At 39.9% G+C, this 17,565-nt stretch overlaps 1 protein-coding gene across 1 annotated transcript in view; it reads left to right on the forward strand.

Annotated features, from left to right (window-relative positions):
* IMPG1 (interphotoreceptor matrix proteoglycan 1) overlaps positions 1-17,565 on the forward strand; it is a 124,801-nt gene that overhangs the window by 42,912 nt on the left and 64,324 nt on the right. Inside the window, 6 exon segments of the mRNA XM_088024314.1 lie at positions 1,415-1,567; positions 7,662-7,720; positions 11,719-11,739; positions 13,321-13,568; positions 14,971-15,047; positions 16,161-16,239. Coding sequence (XP_087880440.1) covers positions 1,415-1,567; positions 7,662-7,720; positions 11,719-11,739; positions 13,321-13,568; positions 14,971-15,047; positions 16,161-16,239 — 637 coding nt within the window.

Genomic DNA, 17,565 nt, shown 5'->3' on the forward strand with positions numbered 1-17,565 from the left:
GAGAGCCTTGACGTCAGGAAAATAGTTTGGATTTTTATTCCATAGGTAATAGAGTATTACTGAGGATGCTGGGTGAGAAGCATGGAAAAGTAATCCAGTGGCTAAGGATAAATTAGAAGACTTCTCACTAATACATCTAAAGAATTTATTTAAATGTCTCACGTGAACTTTAAATATGCCTAGTGAAATGGTAAGCTTCTAGAGGATAATACCATATGCCATATTTTTCTTTTAACTTCCCATATGTCCTAGCACTGTTCTATACCCATATAGATGCTTAATGTGTGTTACTTCAATGAATGAATGAATGAAATCTTTTTGTTAAACAAACATCAGTAGTCTGGTAAGTGTGAATCTACATCCTCTGTGTGCCCTATTAAGGTTAGAGGCTATGTTGCTGTCCCATGGAAGAGAGGACCTTGTGATAAGAAATGAGGAGAAATTACATTGACTACCACCCACATGAGATTTGTCCCTCATGTCATTTTTTTTTTAATTTTTTTATTGTTACGTCCTCATGTCATTTTCTATTGGTTGGTCTCTTTCAGCCTCCACAGCTCTAATTTCACTAATAAGAGAATATGTACATTACCAAAGACATTCCATTTTCTACAAACATGTTTTTTACTCTTTCAAGAAAGCTGTTCAGATTTCATGATCATCTGGCTACCCAATATTGAAAATCTGTCAAACCCCAAGTTTGAAACCCAGCTCTAGGCTTGCTCTGTACCCTGGGAGCCCAGATGAATTCATAACAGTGAGAGACTCCTGCCTGTTCCCAGTCCAGACGGCAAGAAGGATGACTCCTGGCCCTTGTGATCAGAGGCCAAATCCAGCTCCTCAGAAGAGTGCTTATCTTCTAAGTCACATGCTACCAAAGGTGGCCCAAATATGCCATTCCTTCTGAGAGATATTTCAAACCCTTTCTTGACCTGACAGTGCTTACTAACTAGTTTCAATGTGAAGTTTAAGCACAAATGGTCTCATTAAACCAGTCTAGACTCTTCTCTAAAAAAGATTGTATTAATATCTTAGCGTCCTTAGGTTATTTTGGGTAATCCGATCCTCATCAAAGAGTATTCATAAAGTTACACAAGAATGTGGCACGATCCCAGTGATGCTCTGGCAGTATATATGAATTATGGGTGTGTCTATATGTGTAAATGCTTTCATGAAGAGCACATAGTCATAAAATTACGGTGTTCTCAAGGATTCTAAACAGTTAACTCATTGGAGCTTTGGTACTTTGTCTCTCAATGTAATTCAGAGGACAATTCTAGTTAATAGGATTTCAATTCTAAAAGCACTTGAGCCTTCAAAATACACTTCTTGAGACAATATCAATATATATTATTTAATATTACCCTATGCTTGTGCTTTACGTTAATAAAAGACTTTTGTTTTTTTAATTTAGGAGAGAAAAGTTGAATCCACTAAGGTATCCAAGGGCCCACTGGAGCAGAAGGTGGAGCTGAGCATCACTCTGGCAAATCAGAGGTTCAAGGCAGAACTCACTGACTCCCAGTCCTCATATTATCAGGAGCTGGCAGCAAAGTCTCAACTCCAGGTAAGTGAACCCACCCCACACAACCACAGCCCAAGTCATGAATCAGAATCTGAGAGCCAACAGGACCTAAACCATTTGAGCTAATAATTCCAACTTCTTGTAACTAGGCCTTCATTTTTAACCATTAGAAAGAAATCAAAGGGGTGCCTGGGTGGCTCAGTTGGTTAAGGGACTGGTCATGATCCTGGAGTTCCAGGATCGAGTCCCACATCGGGCTCCTTGTTCAGCAGGGCGTCTGCTTCTCCCTCTGACCCTCCTCCCTCTCATGCTCTCTCTCTATCACTCTCTCTCTCTCAATAAATAAATAAAAGAAAAGAAAAGAAAAGAAAGAAAGAAATCAAAAACTGCAATAGGTCCAAAAATGTTAGGGCAAATGGATCTCTAGGAAAGTTTTTCTGTTCTACCTTCTCTATCTTAAAAGTCACTTATGTTTAGGTTTTCTTTAAATATTAGTAGGTTTTTAAATCTCCTTTAACTGAAAGTCACTAAGCACATATTCTAAAGCTCTAAAATGTTCATTTAAGCACCAACTAGGGAATATGCTGGGTTGAAATATGAATTTTTAACCCATATTGTCTTACATAATATTTCCACTTTTGCAGTTTAAAGCAATTTCAAGCCCTGACATTTTTCATGGGTAAAAGTGAAGGGCAATTATGTTGTCTATGCCATCCAGTAAACTTAGAAGCTATCCCAAGGTATCTCTTCCATCTCTGACCATCATCAGCTCTGCCCACCTCTTCACTTGCTGCAGGAGGAATCCAAAGCTCTGTGCTGACAGAGCTTCTGTACACCATGGTGGCTTCTGTACACCATGATGAGAGTCCTGCCTTCCTTTCTAGCCTCATCTTAACACTAGCTCCTGCCCATCCCCCTCCTTTGCGCACTACAGGACATACAAACTGCTTGCAAATCTCTTCTCACCTTTAGCCTTTCCATATGCTGCCTCCTCTGTCTTCAGTGTCCTTTCCCTGGGTTTCATTTTACAGACTTCATCAAGGAGATTTCTCTCCACCCTGCCTGGGTTCAGGACCTCTCCTCTGAGCTAACACACAGTACCCACTGCTGTCACAGCAGTTATCAGCCTGTCTTGAGATTGTTTACACGTCAGCGGCCTTTCTTGTCTCCCTTGCTCCCTTTCTCTCTCTTCACCTCTTCACCCTCACTGCCTTCAGGCTCTGGGTGTCCCCTTGAGGGCAGGAACAGTTTCTTTATCGCTGAGGACTTACCTGTTAATGCGGAGTTGGGATGCATTTAACTATTCAGTAATTGTAGAAATGCAACTGAAAAATAGATGCATTCATAAGATAACATAACCATGAACTACATTTATGGATAGCCCAAGCATCTCACACAGCATGGCCAGGGAACCCACAGGCCCCTACTTCTCATATGTGGAGAATTCAAGGCTTACTTCCTCTCAACTGGAGAGAAGATGAATAAGCAAAAATTTTAAACCTCCAACCACTCCCTGCATCACCGTTCAGTCAATAAAATGTAAAGAATCATTTCTACAAACTTCAAAGAGAAAGCATCAGCATGGGCTGTTTATGAACCAGAGAAGTACTTAGACATGGATTATTAGATAGAAAGAATTGAAGAATAGTCCTTTAACTTCCTATTTGTTCTTTGAAATATTTTTTTCAGAAAGTTCTTAGTATAGTCAGAGTATCTTCAAAATTGGATAGTTGGCCAAGATTCAAACCCAAGCAGCCTGGCACCAGAACCCCTGTTCTTAACCATTATGCTATACTTCCTATTTTTTCCCAAATAAATATCTAGGAGGCGGGGATTTTTGTACCATCATCAAATAAACATGTCCATTCTAGGCTCTGAAAACCTTATTAGCCAAAAGATGATGTCTTGCTCGGTCTGTTCCAGAGACCCATCACATCAGTCCTGCTGGTTCCTCTGCATGGTCGCTGGCGTCTCTGAAATGGAGCCCCTCTGCTTAGAGCATCTGTTCCCTTTCCAGGCTCCTGAGCAATCCAGACCACCTAGAAGCCTGCCAACACATAACTAACCAGCTCCACCACAGCCCATGCTTGCATCAGCACAGCCATTCAGGCCTCATCAGGAATTAATGGACAGTGCTTTGCAGTAATTTAACTTCCACAATAAACCTAATGAGCAATTTAATACAAATGTCAAAAGGAATGCTTAGTTGTTGTCTGAATGCTTTCTCCTGTGCAAACATTCAAGAGAACTCAACACGGCTGCCTTTTTATAGCCCCGTTAACATACATTCCAGCAGAATCAAGGAGGCCCCTGTGCAGTTAGTACTATTAATAAGGTTAACTGGGCACTTAATTAGCAATTTAGTGGTTAGCACTCCATGATTGGAAGGTCCCCAGAAGATTATTTAGCAGAATTAACTGAAGGCCTTTGTCATCTCCTCCCCAGATGCCTTCTGCACCCTCCTAAGCAGAGCTGACTCTTAATCAATCACAGGCACGTTCACAAAGAGGACATGGACAGTAAGCAAAATTCCCCTCCACTGCAGCCAGTGCTGTGAAGCACTCCTGGAGGGGAGGACGGCTGTCCCTGGGGATGTTCCCTGCTGCCCATGCTGCAGCTGTGGGCTTCTCTGGAACCAGTTCTGTGCTTGATTGATTGTTTTCATCCATATAACAGCATCTCTGATACCCTGGACAAGAAAGAGGAACAAGTCAGGGTCTGAATCTTCTGCTCCAGAAACTGCTGCTCACACTTAAACATTCAGTCCCAGGTGTTGTTACTGGAATGGCATGACAAATGCCTTGTGGCCCCAGAGCCATTTGTCACGGGAGGCCAGAACAGACCTGAAGCACGTACACAGTTCCCTCCTATCTGCCCCCATAATAAAGACCAGATCCACATCACCTAAACTCCTAGCTCTCCTCTGTTAAATCTATGGTGGGGAAGGTAGTGGAGGCACAGAAACTTATTACTCAGGCTCCCTGCCCCGGACCCCTAAGGGGACCCTCATCCTGTCCATCCCCCCATTGAGTCTTTCAAAAACAACTGACCGAAGCCTTGCTCTGTCTGCTCTTCTCAGGCTCCATGGTATGTGGCCACTGAGGAACTAAAAGAAAATTGGGCTATTAAGGAGCTAGTAATCCAGTAGGAGAGAGAAAGACTAAGTAAATCAATAAGGCAATATCATCGACTCTTTGCCCATTGTGTGTCAGGCACTTATTAGTTATTCCTTACAGGAACCTCACAATATAGGTATTGTTATCCCTTTTTGGCGAAGGAGATCAGATTCAGAGAGACTGAGCAATAAACTCAAGGCCTTACAGCTAGAAAGTAACAGAACCAGTATTTAAACTCAAGCCTACACAGCTAACTCACCACCCAAAAGCTGGCCTACCTTCATCACTGCAGTTACTAAATACTCAGGGGATTAAAACTATTTTTAACGTTGATGCAAGAAAATATGATTTAGAAGGTAAAGCAGTCTGCTGGAAAAAGAAATCCATGATGCATTTCAAAGCCCAGTGTAAGTGATTTGGGGATTATCTGTGCATCACTGCCCTAGTCCTTGGCATAGATAATGTAGAATCAGCAGCGATTTTAGATACAGCGACAATGCTGTGGCATTTCGATGAGTTTAGAGAATGAAGAGAGGCACTCAAGTCAATTAAACAAAATTTGCTGAGTCCCTACTATGTGGATGATGATCTGCTACGTACTGAGAGGGAGGGAGATGAAGATGAGTAAATAAAACTTGGTCCCTGAGCCCAAGGAGCATAATCTCAGTGAGGGAGACATCATGCAGCTCATAGACTGTTTTATGGGACATACTGTAATAAATTCTAGAGTAGTAGGGAAAAGAAATAATTGGGCCTGACTTCAGGGCTCTACAGATGCTTTTCAATGGAGAATGTGTTTGGGGCGCCTGGGTGGCTCAGTCGGTTAAGCATCTGCCTTTGGCTCAGGGTCCTGGGATTGACCCTTGCATCAGGCTTCCTGCTCAGCAGGGAACCTGCTTCTCCCCCTGCTCATGCTCTCCGCTCTCCCTCTCCCCACCCATCTCTCTCTCTCTCAAATAAATAAATTCAATCTTTAAAAAAATAGAGAATGCATTTGAGCTGGCTTGAAAGATGGGGGCGTGGGAAGTCAAAAAGCAGAAGGTAGAAGTTGCATCTTGGGCTAAAGGGGAAAAAAGTCATAGAAGTCCGGAGGAAGTACATGTCGTATTTGAGGAGAGATAGGCCTTGGTTTAGTGAGACTAGAGGTTACAGTATTGACCAAGGGGGTAATGATGGCAGGAAGAACAAATGATAAAGTACTTAGGGAATGGAGGCGGTAGATTGTGGAGGGTCTTAAATGTCATTCTAAAGAATTGGACCTTCTTCAAAGGGCAGTGCAGTACATCAAGGGATTTTTAGTGAAGAACAACAGATATGAAATGATTACCCTCAGAAATTACCCTGATAAATGTGGTCAAGGAGACATCTCCTCCTTTTCCTCCTGCCCCAACATATCCCTCCCCCAAAATTTCTCCTTCCTTTCCTCATGCACACCAAGAAAACCCTTTCAGCAATATAGGAGGGGAGATGCGAAAGGTATGCCTGCCATGGGAATAAGAACGTGGTGGAAACAAAATGTATATGGGATTCAAACCACCAGGAGCTGGTGACTGGATGTGAGGGGAACAGAAGGAAGGTATTAGGGTTGCTGGGTTTTCTGGCATGGAAGCGGCACAATAAGTGTTTATGAACCTGATGAGGATAGAAAGCCCAGGAGGAAAGGCAGATTTGGAAAGAAGAGAATGACTCTGGTTTGGACACAGTTAATTATCGATCAAGTTGGTGTATTCATGTGTAGAACTCAAAGCTAGGTGTCAGGTGATCACTGAAGCCATGGGAGAAAATGAGATCCCCCGAGGAGAGGCAGAGGAGGGTGGGCACAGGGAAGAAAGGACCGTGCCAGGTCCCTGCTTACCTGTTCAGCCTCACTTTCACCCTGCGCTCCCCTCCAAGCTTCACTACTAATCAGTCCCTTCCTCTTGGTCTTTCTTGCCTCCCAGCCTGCACAGGGGTGAGCTGGATGGGGCAGTGCCCATCGATGTGGCAGTGTGTCCCCAGAGCCTAGCAGGGCACCTACAGTCAAGCTTCCTGAATAAGTGGGACAGCAAGTTAAGGAGGCTGAGAGGGCAAACTTCCAGAGTCTTTATATTTAAAGTAGAGAGTGCAGACAAGAATAAGATGGAGTAGAGAAGACTAAGAAAGTGGTCCTTGAGATAGAAGAAGAACCAGGAAAAAAAGCAGGCACACCGTGGAAGAGGAATGGAAAATGCCAGTGGATTTGGAGAGAACCAAGAGGCAACAGCCTGGAGAAAATCCTCCCTCCTGGGCAAAGTCAGAGGCAGAAGCCAGACTGTAGTGGGTCAGGAGTCACTGAGTATAACGATTGTAAAATATTCTGATAATATGCCTCATTAGCAAGGTCAAACTAATTAAGAAAATTTATTGTAAAGTCCACATAAATCTACATGTGAACCTAACCTATTAGAGCCTGCTTGTACCATTTTATTTAGTTACAGCGCCATTTTGATTTTAGTAATCTCTTTAACATTATATTTTCCAAATCATCTCATTCCACTCAGAAAATATAATAGTTATTCTGTGTATAAATAAAAATACTATAGCCAAAAAAGTTTCTTCCAAGTAGCACCTTAAAGTTATTTCATATTCTATTTAAAGTAACCATTAAAGTGGGTCAGAACTACCCAATTGCAGCTTTTTTTTTTTTTTTAAGAGAAAGAGAAAGTGTGGGGTGGGGAGAGGCAGAGGGAGAGGGAGAAAGAGAATCTTAAGCAGGCTCCACTGAGATCATGACCTGAGCCAAAATCAAGAGTCAGATGTTTAAACAACTGAGCCATTGAGGCACCGCCCAATTACAGCTTTTAAATAAACAGCAAAACACTTTCCTCTGGATTTCAGAAAAAATAACTAAGAACAAAGAGTTTGGCCTCAATAGTTGCTTCACTTTTCCATTTTCATATTTTTCCCCAAACTCCTCAAAAGTGTTTAGGCTTTTTTTCAGTTAGGCAAGATCTGACCCAGTAGAGCCAAAGAGTGTTTCATAAATTTCTTTCTTTCTACAGATGGAAAAGGTATTTAAGAAACTCCCAGGATTCAAAGAAATCCAAGTGCTAGGATTTAGGTAAGTAAGAGAATCGGACTCTTCTCAATTTTTAAATTACTTTCTCCCTGTCCTTTTTTAAAAGCAATGTCATGAGGATTATAAGGTTCTTCCCCCTTGCCCCCCAGTTGTTTAGCCCTGCCAGATCCTGAAAACTGAATACATTTCAGATAAAGGAATTGTCTAATTAGAACATGACTATAGGTGATTTTTTTAAGGGATAACACAGGAGCTGTATCCCTTCCTCCCTCTGGAATCAGAAACACTGCTCTCTGCAGAGAGCTCATCTGTTGTCCTTGGCAATGTTATTAATGAACCTCTTAGGAGAACACCTCAGTAGAGACAGGTCAAAAGAAGAAGCAATTAGTTACCTTGGTGTCTGATTGCCTGGTTCCCTGTTGAATGTTAAATATCATCATCATTGAAACGAATCAGGCCGACCCTAGGAAATCAGGTGAAACTAATAAAAAGTAGTACCTATGGGGATAAAGAAGTTGAAGGAATGGGGTAGAAAGGGACAGAGACAGAAACAATACTTCCCAAAATATACATTTTATTATCATTTTGACGTCTGAGCTATAGTAATGCATTACCACGCAACAATTATTAAATTACAATTTTAAATAAAGGAAATGAAATTAAAGAATAGTGCCATGCTAAAGCAGGGTTGAGTTATGTTCCCCTGGCTTCCCCACAAGCAGGCCTATATCCATTATCATCTCAACACTCTATAATCTGGGTGGGTTCCTGATTTTTGACAAGCAGTTTTGCATCCTCTTTCTAAGTTCTCATTCAAAACATCTACAGGCAGGGTCATAATATATTTTTTAAAATGTGCCACAGGGTATATGTCAGCCCTGGTGTGTCAGAATGAGACTCCCTGCCCCAAAGGGGATTTGTAAAGTGGGTAGAGAAGGCCTCCCCCAAAGTACTTCCTGGCCCCTCCACCTATTGTCTTAAAGCTAGAAGGTGTCCAGAGCAAGTTTCCACACTCACAAAGAATAGCTTCTGGGCAATCTCCACCAGTTCTTTCCTTTCAAAGCTATCAGGCCTCTCTGATTTGTATGACTCCAGAGGAAGAAAGTATTGAACAGTGAAAGTTATAAAAGATGAAACCTTTAATATGTACGTACACAGCAGACTCATTTTTCTTTATTTCAAGATGGTGCTCCACAATATTCCATGTGAAATCAGATGGATTAGAGAGAAATAAAAAGTGATAGTAGAATATTCTGCATAGATGGCAAGGTCTTCTGGACCAGCCGCTGCAGCTAAAGAGCAGATGTTTCATTTAAAGCTGAAGGAAATGATACGAACAGTCCTCTTGGTGAATGTTCAAATTGCTCATTAAGCCCTCCCTTCAAATAAATGAAAAACTAATAAAAAAAATCTATTTCAGAAGAAAACAAAAATGTTAGGATGATGCAATTTCACAAGGTAAAAAAGGTATATCCACTGAAGCTGCATTTTCCCCATGTGTTTATCTCTGTAAGACTTTATTCTTATTTCTGCCAAAAATGCTTATAAAGTAAATTTGACCATATATTCCCAATGATTTCCATTATGGAATGAATATTTAGTCTCCCAGAAAACATTTTGACCCTGAATATTATAAACAATATGCTTACGAGTATGGCAAGCTTTTAATCATAACTAACAATGCTCAGAATATAGTAAACTTAGTACGAAGGAAATTGCTTTCTCATGGAGCCAGATCCCCTAAAACCCTATGAGTCTCCTGATATTGTCTTTATGTCAGCTCATTTGTATAAAACCTGATCTACAATTTAATAAGTATGTTTTTTATTAGTGACCTCATTTGATTCTCCCAACACAACTGGGAAGTTGTGAGGACATCTATTATTAACACAAAGATAAGGACGAACAGAAAAAGATCCACTTTAAATACTGCTTTATCTCTTACAGCGAATATGGGAAACTATTAACAATCATTTAATCTGGTTGGAGGGTATACTCTTTCAAAGACTAGTTCATAAATGTCCATAGCAGCTTTATTTGGAATAGCTGAGGACTGGACACAATTCAAGTGTCCATCAACAGGGCAATAGATAACACAAATTGTGGACTATTGTTACCGCAGACGACTACTCAGCAGAGGAAGGAACTATTAGAATACACAGCAATATGGTTTCATCTCAGAATAACTATGTTGAGTGAAGAAAGCCAGAGGAGAGGGAGTATGTTATTATTCCATTTATATGTAACTCTAGAACACACAAACTAATCTGTAATGACAGAAAACATCAGTAGTTGCTAGGGGAGGGTGAGACAGAAAGGATAGGGGGAAGGGTTTCAAAGGGGCATGAGTAAACCTTTGGGAGGAATTAATTTGATTGTGGTAATGGTTGCACAGGTGTGTAGTATCAAACTGAGATCAAATTGTACACCTTCAACATGTGCAGTTTGTTTCATGACAATTATATTTCAGTGCAATATACATATTTTTTTTAAATGAGCAGGACTAGGGTCTTGGCTCAGGGAGCCCTGCCTCTCCCCAAACTACAAGCCACTGCTGAAAGAAGCAGGCGGCAGGCCCTAAATGAATGTCTAGTTGGTACAGAAGTCCCTCCCACAGAGCAGCCCCAATGATAAAGTCATAGATTCTCCCCTGCTTCCAGAGAAGGAAAGTAGTAGCAGTCTATTTCAGTTATATTTTATCAAGGGATAAAAGTTAAATGAATTCAGGGGCGCCTGGGTGGCTCAGTCGGTTAAGTGTCTTGCCTTCGGCTCAGGTCATGATCCCAGGGTCCTGGGACCGAGCCCCAGCATCGGGCTCCCTGCTCATCAGGGGAGTCTGCTTCTCCCTCTCCTTCTCCCTCTGCCTGCCACTCTGCCTACTTGTGCTCTCTCTCTATCTCTCTGTCAAATAAATAAATAAAATCTTAAAAAAAAAGTTAAATAAATTCATACTCCAGGCAGAAAGAGCAGCAACACAAATCCCATCACATGTGTAGAAAGTCTTTGTCAACAAATATCATCTGAAATGTAAGATGAGAAAGCTGAATATAGCTTTTAAACTAAATTCATATATATATGCCCGGAGGAGTCCAAAATCTGTTTGTCAGTTTGATGACCAAATGGCCTCTTTTGAGGCATGGGCAGGTAGTGGCATAGAAAACGGGCCCAGGCTTGAAGTCAAGCAGGACAGGGTTCAAATCCTGGCTCTGCCACCTTCCAACTAACAACTTCCCCTCTGTGTATGTGTTCCTTTTTCTGTAAAATGGGGATTGTGTTGTTGAAGGATTAAATGAGGATGCATATAAACTGCCTGGCGCGGACCACCCACTCAGTAAACAGGTATTTCTTTTTCTTGCAACCTGTTCCATGATGCATTGTACCATTCCCTCAAGGCTTACTGATTAAAGCAATTTGAAAAATAATCAGTCAACCAAACACCAGTTCCAGTGTCCAGTCTCAGATAAATTACTTCCAGGATTAAATTAATCATTTAATGCTACTCAGAGGATGAGAAATTCATTTATAAAATACTTTCTTTAAAAACTTCCTGGCACCAGCACCACCCAAAATGTAAGGTGTTTATGATGTATTTACCACCTCTTTGGGAAGAATATGAAGAAATCAAAGAGTTTACAAAGAGAACCAAAAGTATATGTTGAACACTGCATCTGAGACAAATGATGTACTATATGTTGGCTAATTGAATTTAAATTAAAAAAAATAAAAGTAAAAAGTATATACAATCTTTGAACAAAGATTGAATCCTAATTGGAAACATCATATAATTCTGTTTACTTCCTGAGATTCATATGGCTCTCAAAATTCCCATCCAAATTCTGATGGCAGTTTATGTATTTCCTTCAAAGCTCTGGGCAAACATGGGAGACAATGGAAAGAAATCTCTCTCTCTCTCTCTCTCTCTCTTTTTCTCTCTCTCTGTGTCTCTCTCTGGTATATGAAATGACTCAGTAAATGTCTTAAAAAATCTCATAAAAATTCTTTCTCCCTTGCATGTTCCCATTGCATATGGTGAAATGAAGACCAAAGAAAGGAAGAGATGGGTAATTTGGACTTTTCTAATGTTTTGGAATATAGTACCTTTTCCCCCACAAATTTATATGCTGATCTTTTACAAGTAATTTTTACATACAAAGTCTGGGATAAGCCAATGACTTTTTATCGGTGTCTTATTTAAATGAGAATAATTGATCAGTTACTCAGAAGTAGAAAAAAACTCAAGTCAAAATCACTCCGTGAGATAAGTATGTAAACAATGATTTGATCAGTGAAAGTGTATTCTGTAAAACTCAAAATCCAATTAGAAAAACATAACACATTTCTGTGAGGCAAGCATGTTTTAACAATTTCTTAAATATCATTTGTGATGGGAAATTGTCTGAATGCACACTTGTACAAGCAGCCAACCTAAGTCTGGAATAAAGCAGAGAAACTAATTTGCTCCTTAGTTCCAAGGTCAGTTTGAATTGTGACAGAGCCCACTATACCTTGGAGAGCTCAGTAATAAGAATCCAGCTTTGGCTTCTCTAATTGACTAGTGAAATAATGAACTGTAGACTCTGACTGATTGTGTGGCCCAAAGAACTGCCAAGAGTACACATTATCAGTCCCTGTGGCTTTAAAACACTTCTGCATCTCTCTGTGCGGATTTATGGCATAAACTAAAAGGTAAACCTGATCCGAGAGGAAAGAGTTATGGAGATTCCTATTTCATTTTTATATGCAAAAAGGCATCAAGTCAATAAATACAATAATAAATATGGTTAATTATATACTACTTCCCTTTCTCTTTTCTCACACCTTTCTTCTAAGGTATCTTAAAAGCAGCTTGAGGGAAAAAAATTACGTTTGATTTAGAATTTTGTTTTTTAATTAAAAAATATTTCTTGAAAGAAGTAGAAGAGAAATAACCTTAAGAATTGAAGCTTTGGGATGCCTGGGTGGCTCAGTCAATTAAGCGTCTGCCTTCGGCTCAGGTCATGATCCCAGGGTCCTGGGATTGAGCCCCATATTGGGCTCCCTGCTGAGTGGGGAGCCTGCTTCTCCCTCTCCCTCTGCCTGCCGCTCCCGCTGCTTGTGCTCTCTCTCTATCAAATAAATAAATAAAATTTAAAAGAAAAAGAATTGAAGCTTTGACTTGGTTACGATATGTACATAGTACTGTCCCACTGCTGTATCCTATGCTGCTATTTCATAGACCCTCCTACGGAAGCCTATTTGTAGAAAAAAGGACAGTTCATCCTTCTTGCTGATTGGCACTTCATGACTTTACTTATAAGGCCACCAAAAACACTGGTGAATAATAGCAACTCTTAACAATTAATACTTTTTCATAAAGAATAAAATAAAAATCTATGATCACTTGATTCAGTTAGTAGCCAGTCTTCAAGCTGGACTTAACCCCCATCCTGGCATTCTGTCTAACAACTAAAATATATGTCAGTTCTTCTTCCACATTTCAAATTTTTAATAAACATTTAAACTAGTTTTGAAGTGGGATATTCTTTAAGGACCCATCAGGAAAGAGGATGAAGCTGTCTAAAATATTGATAGCAACATAATTACTCTCTTTATAAAGCATGTAACAATGGGTTTGGGTGGAATGTGTCCTCTGCTGTCTACAGTTCGAGCTCCATAGAGACACAACTTATGGCCATCTTTAAGAGAGACAGTGCAGAAGTAAAAAGCCCTGCAAGTGACCTCCTGTCTTTTGATTCCAACAAAATTGAGAGTGAAGGAGTCCCTCATGGAATGATGGAGGAGGACAAGCAACCAGAAATCTATCTCACAGCTTTAGACCTCAAAAAACTGATCAGCAGAGCACTGGAGGAAGACAAATCCTTGGATCTGGAAACAGTTCAGTTCGCTGATGGTCAGTTGGTGATTTCATACTTCTGGTTTTATCCTCATTCCAACAGCAACATTAGTAGGTGCAAATGTCTCATGGTCACTGTCATTTCAACTTGGGCCTTATAGAATCAATCATTTCTGTGACAGGAACATCATGAGTGGTATAATTTCTCTTTCCTCACTCCAACCTGTGTGTCTTTTGATGAGCTATTGGTGCTACTTCACATCAAGAATAGGTCTAGGAGAAGCCCAGAGTTTCAGTTCAGTAGTTAGCCGGTTTCAGTTCAGTAGTGGCTAACTCCACACCGGTGGAGTCCAGGTGTAAAGAAGCACCCATGGACAGTTCTGTTCCATTGGCATAACCCAAACAGATTCCCTCACCTAGTAAATTGGTTGAGTCCCAGAAGGAAACAGATGGCCATTCAAATTGGGATAGCATGAAGAGAGTTTGATAAAGGAACGGTTTATAAAGTTTTTCCTAATACACAAAAGAACAGGACAGTTCCCTGGTGCCTGAGCAGCAAGGCCCCATTACTGCCTCTAGGCATGAAGGGTTTGCCTAATGATCTAAGCCTTCCCAAGACCAGAGGGCAAAAAGCCATTGATATAGTCCGTGTAAATCAAACTCCTAGGGCATAGAATAGCAGGGAGGGGAGAGGAGCGTGGATCTAAAAAATTCAACAAGATCATCAGGCACACTCAGGATTCTCAGAGGGTACCTGGAGGGACCCATGAGCCTAGAACTCCTCGTTATGCCCAGCACTCTTGGCATAATAGATGAACACTAGAAATGCTATTTTAGTATGACACAGCATGAAACTGGCATTCTCTGTTAGTTCTATTTCTCTGGTTTAGATAGTCAAACTCAACACTGGAAAACATCAAATGGTCCCTTGGGACAACATGCAGAGCAAAGGAATCTCCTAGGCTAGAAAAGGTGAGCTTCATACTCATCTTAGAGATCATCTGGTACTCTGGTTTGTCTCTGTTCAACATTCTGGGATATTCTGAGAATCAGGCTTCAAGGTGGAAGTAGGACTCTGCAAATGGTCCTTGGTTCCAGTGTTATTCTAGCTATTTCTTTTTGTTAGCTTCATTATATCTTCATCCCCACTGGCCTAGCCAATCAACCTGCCTGCCTGATCCAAATCGATACGATAAAACTAAGCACCCTAAAAATCCACTTTAATAACTGTTCTTATCACATAAACATATAAGATGTACCCCTTGCATCTGTCCTCCAATATATCATTCACATCAATGACCATTAGTTTATGTATGCTGATTTCTTAATGATTTGCTATTCTAGTCCTTAAAAACTGGTTATTGCCACATTTTTCAACCCTGACTGTTTTAGTGCCCAACCACAAAAGAAAGAAAGAAAAAGAAAGAAATACTCAAACATTGTGATTTTTCACCTGCAGAATTTTTGGGGTCAGTGCCAGGCTCCGATCCTGACTTCCACTCAGTGCTGCCTACACTCCTTGCTGATATCACAAAGGTAAGTGAGTTTGTTGTTCTTTTGTTCTTCAAATAGGCACAAAGCCTCAAAAGCTTCCATCAAAAAAAAAAAAAAAAATCAGTTTAAAGACTGAACAGAGCAAAATCTTCTTTTGCAATGCTAATTATAATTTTTTTGTCTTACAGGCAGTACTTTGTTGCCCACTTCCTGTTTCTATATTAATAAAATATGATACAGCTTACATTTCAAATACCCTAAAATTCAAAGTTTTCTTCAATGTTGTTAGATCTTTGTTTCAGTTAGTGTCAGGACTTGCTGTTTTGATAAAACAAACACATGTTCATGAACTGAAAAGAATACTTAAAGCAGAATATATAATTTAATATTAACTTTTGGAAATAGATATAAACATAAGCATACTTTATAAGCTTGTTCTTAAGTCTTAAGGTCTTACCTATATTTATTTATGAGGATTTCATAAGTATAATGTCTTCAAAATAAAATAATAAATTCTGGGACACCTGGGTGGCTCAGTCAGTTAAGCAGCTGCCTTCGGCCAGGGTCATGATCCCAGGGTCCTGGGATTGAGTCCTACATTGGGCTCCTTGCTCAGCAGGGAGCCTGCTTCCCCCTCTCTCTCCCTCTGCTTGTGCTCTCTCTGTCAAATAAATAAAATCTTCAAAAATAATAATAATAAAATAAAATAATAAATTCTGTAATAATTTTTGTACTTCATTTAAAGCTATGTCCACTTAATTTATGCCAAGAGTTGTCACTGGGGTATTCATAAATTGAAGTGCTAACTAAGCTCTATTCCTTCTTTAAATGAAGGAATTCATAAATTCCAACATGATAGACAATTCAGAGTATTTCAATTATTAGTTCACCCTACCCAGGCAGACTCAGCCTGCCAAGAAGCCAATTGATCATATTTTGCCACTGTATCAATGCATGTTTTCCTTTCATGACAAATTTCTGTATCAGAACCTATATCAGAATCCATAGCAGAAAAAAAAAAGAATCCATAGTAGATTCAAGTCAACTACAAAATAATTGCTTAAATTTAAATGAAAGAAAAAATACAGAGTGTAGCCCTTCTCACATACAGGGAAAGGTCACTTCTCAATATGTCTTTCTCAATTCATTCTTCAGGATGCTACTTTGAGTCCAGAACTTCCTCTTGGTCAATCCAGGCTTGAGACAGTGGGCAGAACAGGACACAGTATACCTGGTGAGTTTTTTTACCACAAAGTCTGATGTTAGCTGACTACATCCTCTATGAGGAATCCCTCTATTACACTACCTCAAAGACTAGTGGTAAAGTCATTCCCAACTCAGGAGAAGGTTTCCTCACACCAGCATTTCCAAATGGAGAGCAATCCATTGAACCACCCTCTTCTGAAGAAGAGGACACCCTCAGTGTCCTTCCCTCAGCCCTGGGCCCTAGGCCCACAGAGAGCACTGACAACACTTTCCTGATGGATCTGCTGAAAGAAGCTGAAACCAAAGCAGTACCAACTGCTGCCACACAGAACAGCCATCTCTACCAGGCTTCGAAACTGAGAGTCCATCAGGACAAGGTAAGTCATTAGGGACAAGGGACTATGGCAACACAGTATGGGGCCTTTATAGTCAATATATGTATTCCTTTCACCATATACAGGCTGACCATTCATATGCCATCTGTTCTGCTACATAGGTTTCCTTAGTGCCAATTAGCTCATGTGTAATTGAAAAGTAAGGATGCCAGTAAACATTGAAATCCTCTAGGTTCACTTTTGAATTTCCAAAACTGTTCATTTTTGAAGAGCTCAACTTTATCACAGTTAAAAAGGAATTTTTAGCAATTTGTGAAGACTTTAAGAAGAAAAATGAAAATTCTGCAGCAGAGTCTTTTTTTAGTGCAAGAAGGAACTGATTTAGTGGCTTCAGGAATCCCTATGCTTTCCACTTTATATAGCTCTCTGGTGAAACTATACATAAAAATGTCTTTAAGGAAACATGAACCCCAGGATGTAAGGCTAATAAGGATGAACTGTGATTCTAAGTGCAAATGACACAGGCGATTTGTTATAGCTGATTTTTTAATTTTTTTAATTCTTTTTAAAATTTATTTTTTTAATTCAAGTATAATTAACAGACAGTGTTATATTAGTTTCGAGTGTACAATATAACAATTCAACAATTTATACATTTCTCAGTGTTCCTCAAGATAAATGTACTCTTAATCCCCTTCACCTATATCACCCATCCCCCCCATGCACCTCCCATCTGGTAACCAAAAATTTTTCCCCCGTGTTTAAGAGCCTCTTTTTTTGTTTGTCTCTCTTTTACTTAGTTCATTTGCTGTTTCTTAAATTCCACATACGAGCTAAATCATATGGTACTTACCTTTAATATCTTATTTCACTTAGCATTATACATTCTAGGTCTATCTATGTTACTGCAAATGGCAAGATTTCATTCCTTTTATGACTGAGTAATATTCCATTGTGTGTATGTATATATATATATATACACACACACCATATCTTCTTTATCCATTCTTCTATAAACG

Source organism: Eumetopias jubatus, unplaced genomic scaffold (genome assembly GCF_037043125.1).
Source record: "Eumetopias jubatus isolate StellerSeaLion01/CBP00866 unplaced genomic scaffold, mEumJub1_p1.0 scaffold_6, whole genome shotgun sequence".
Lineage (NCBI taxonomy): Eukaryota > Metazoa > Chordata > Mammalia > Carnivora > Otariidae > Eumetopias > Eumetopias jubatus.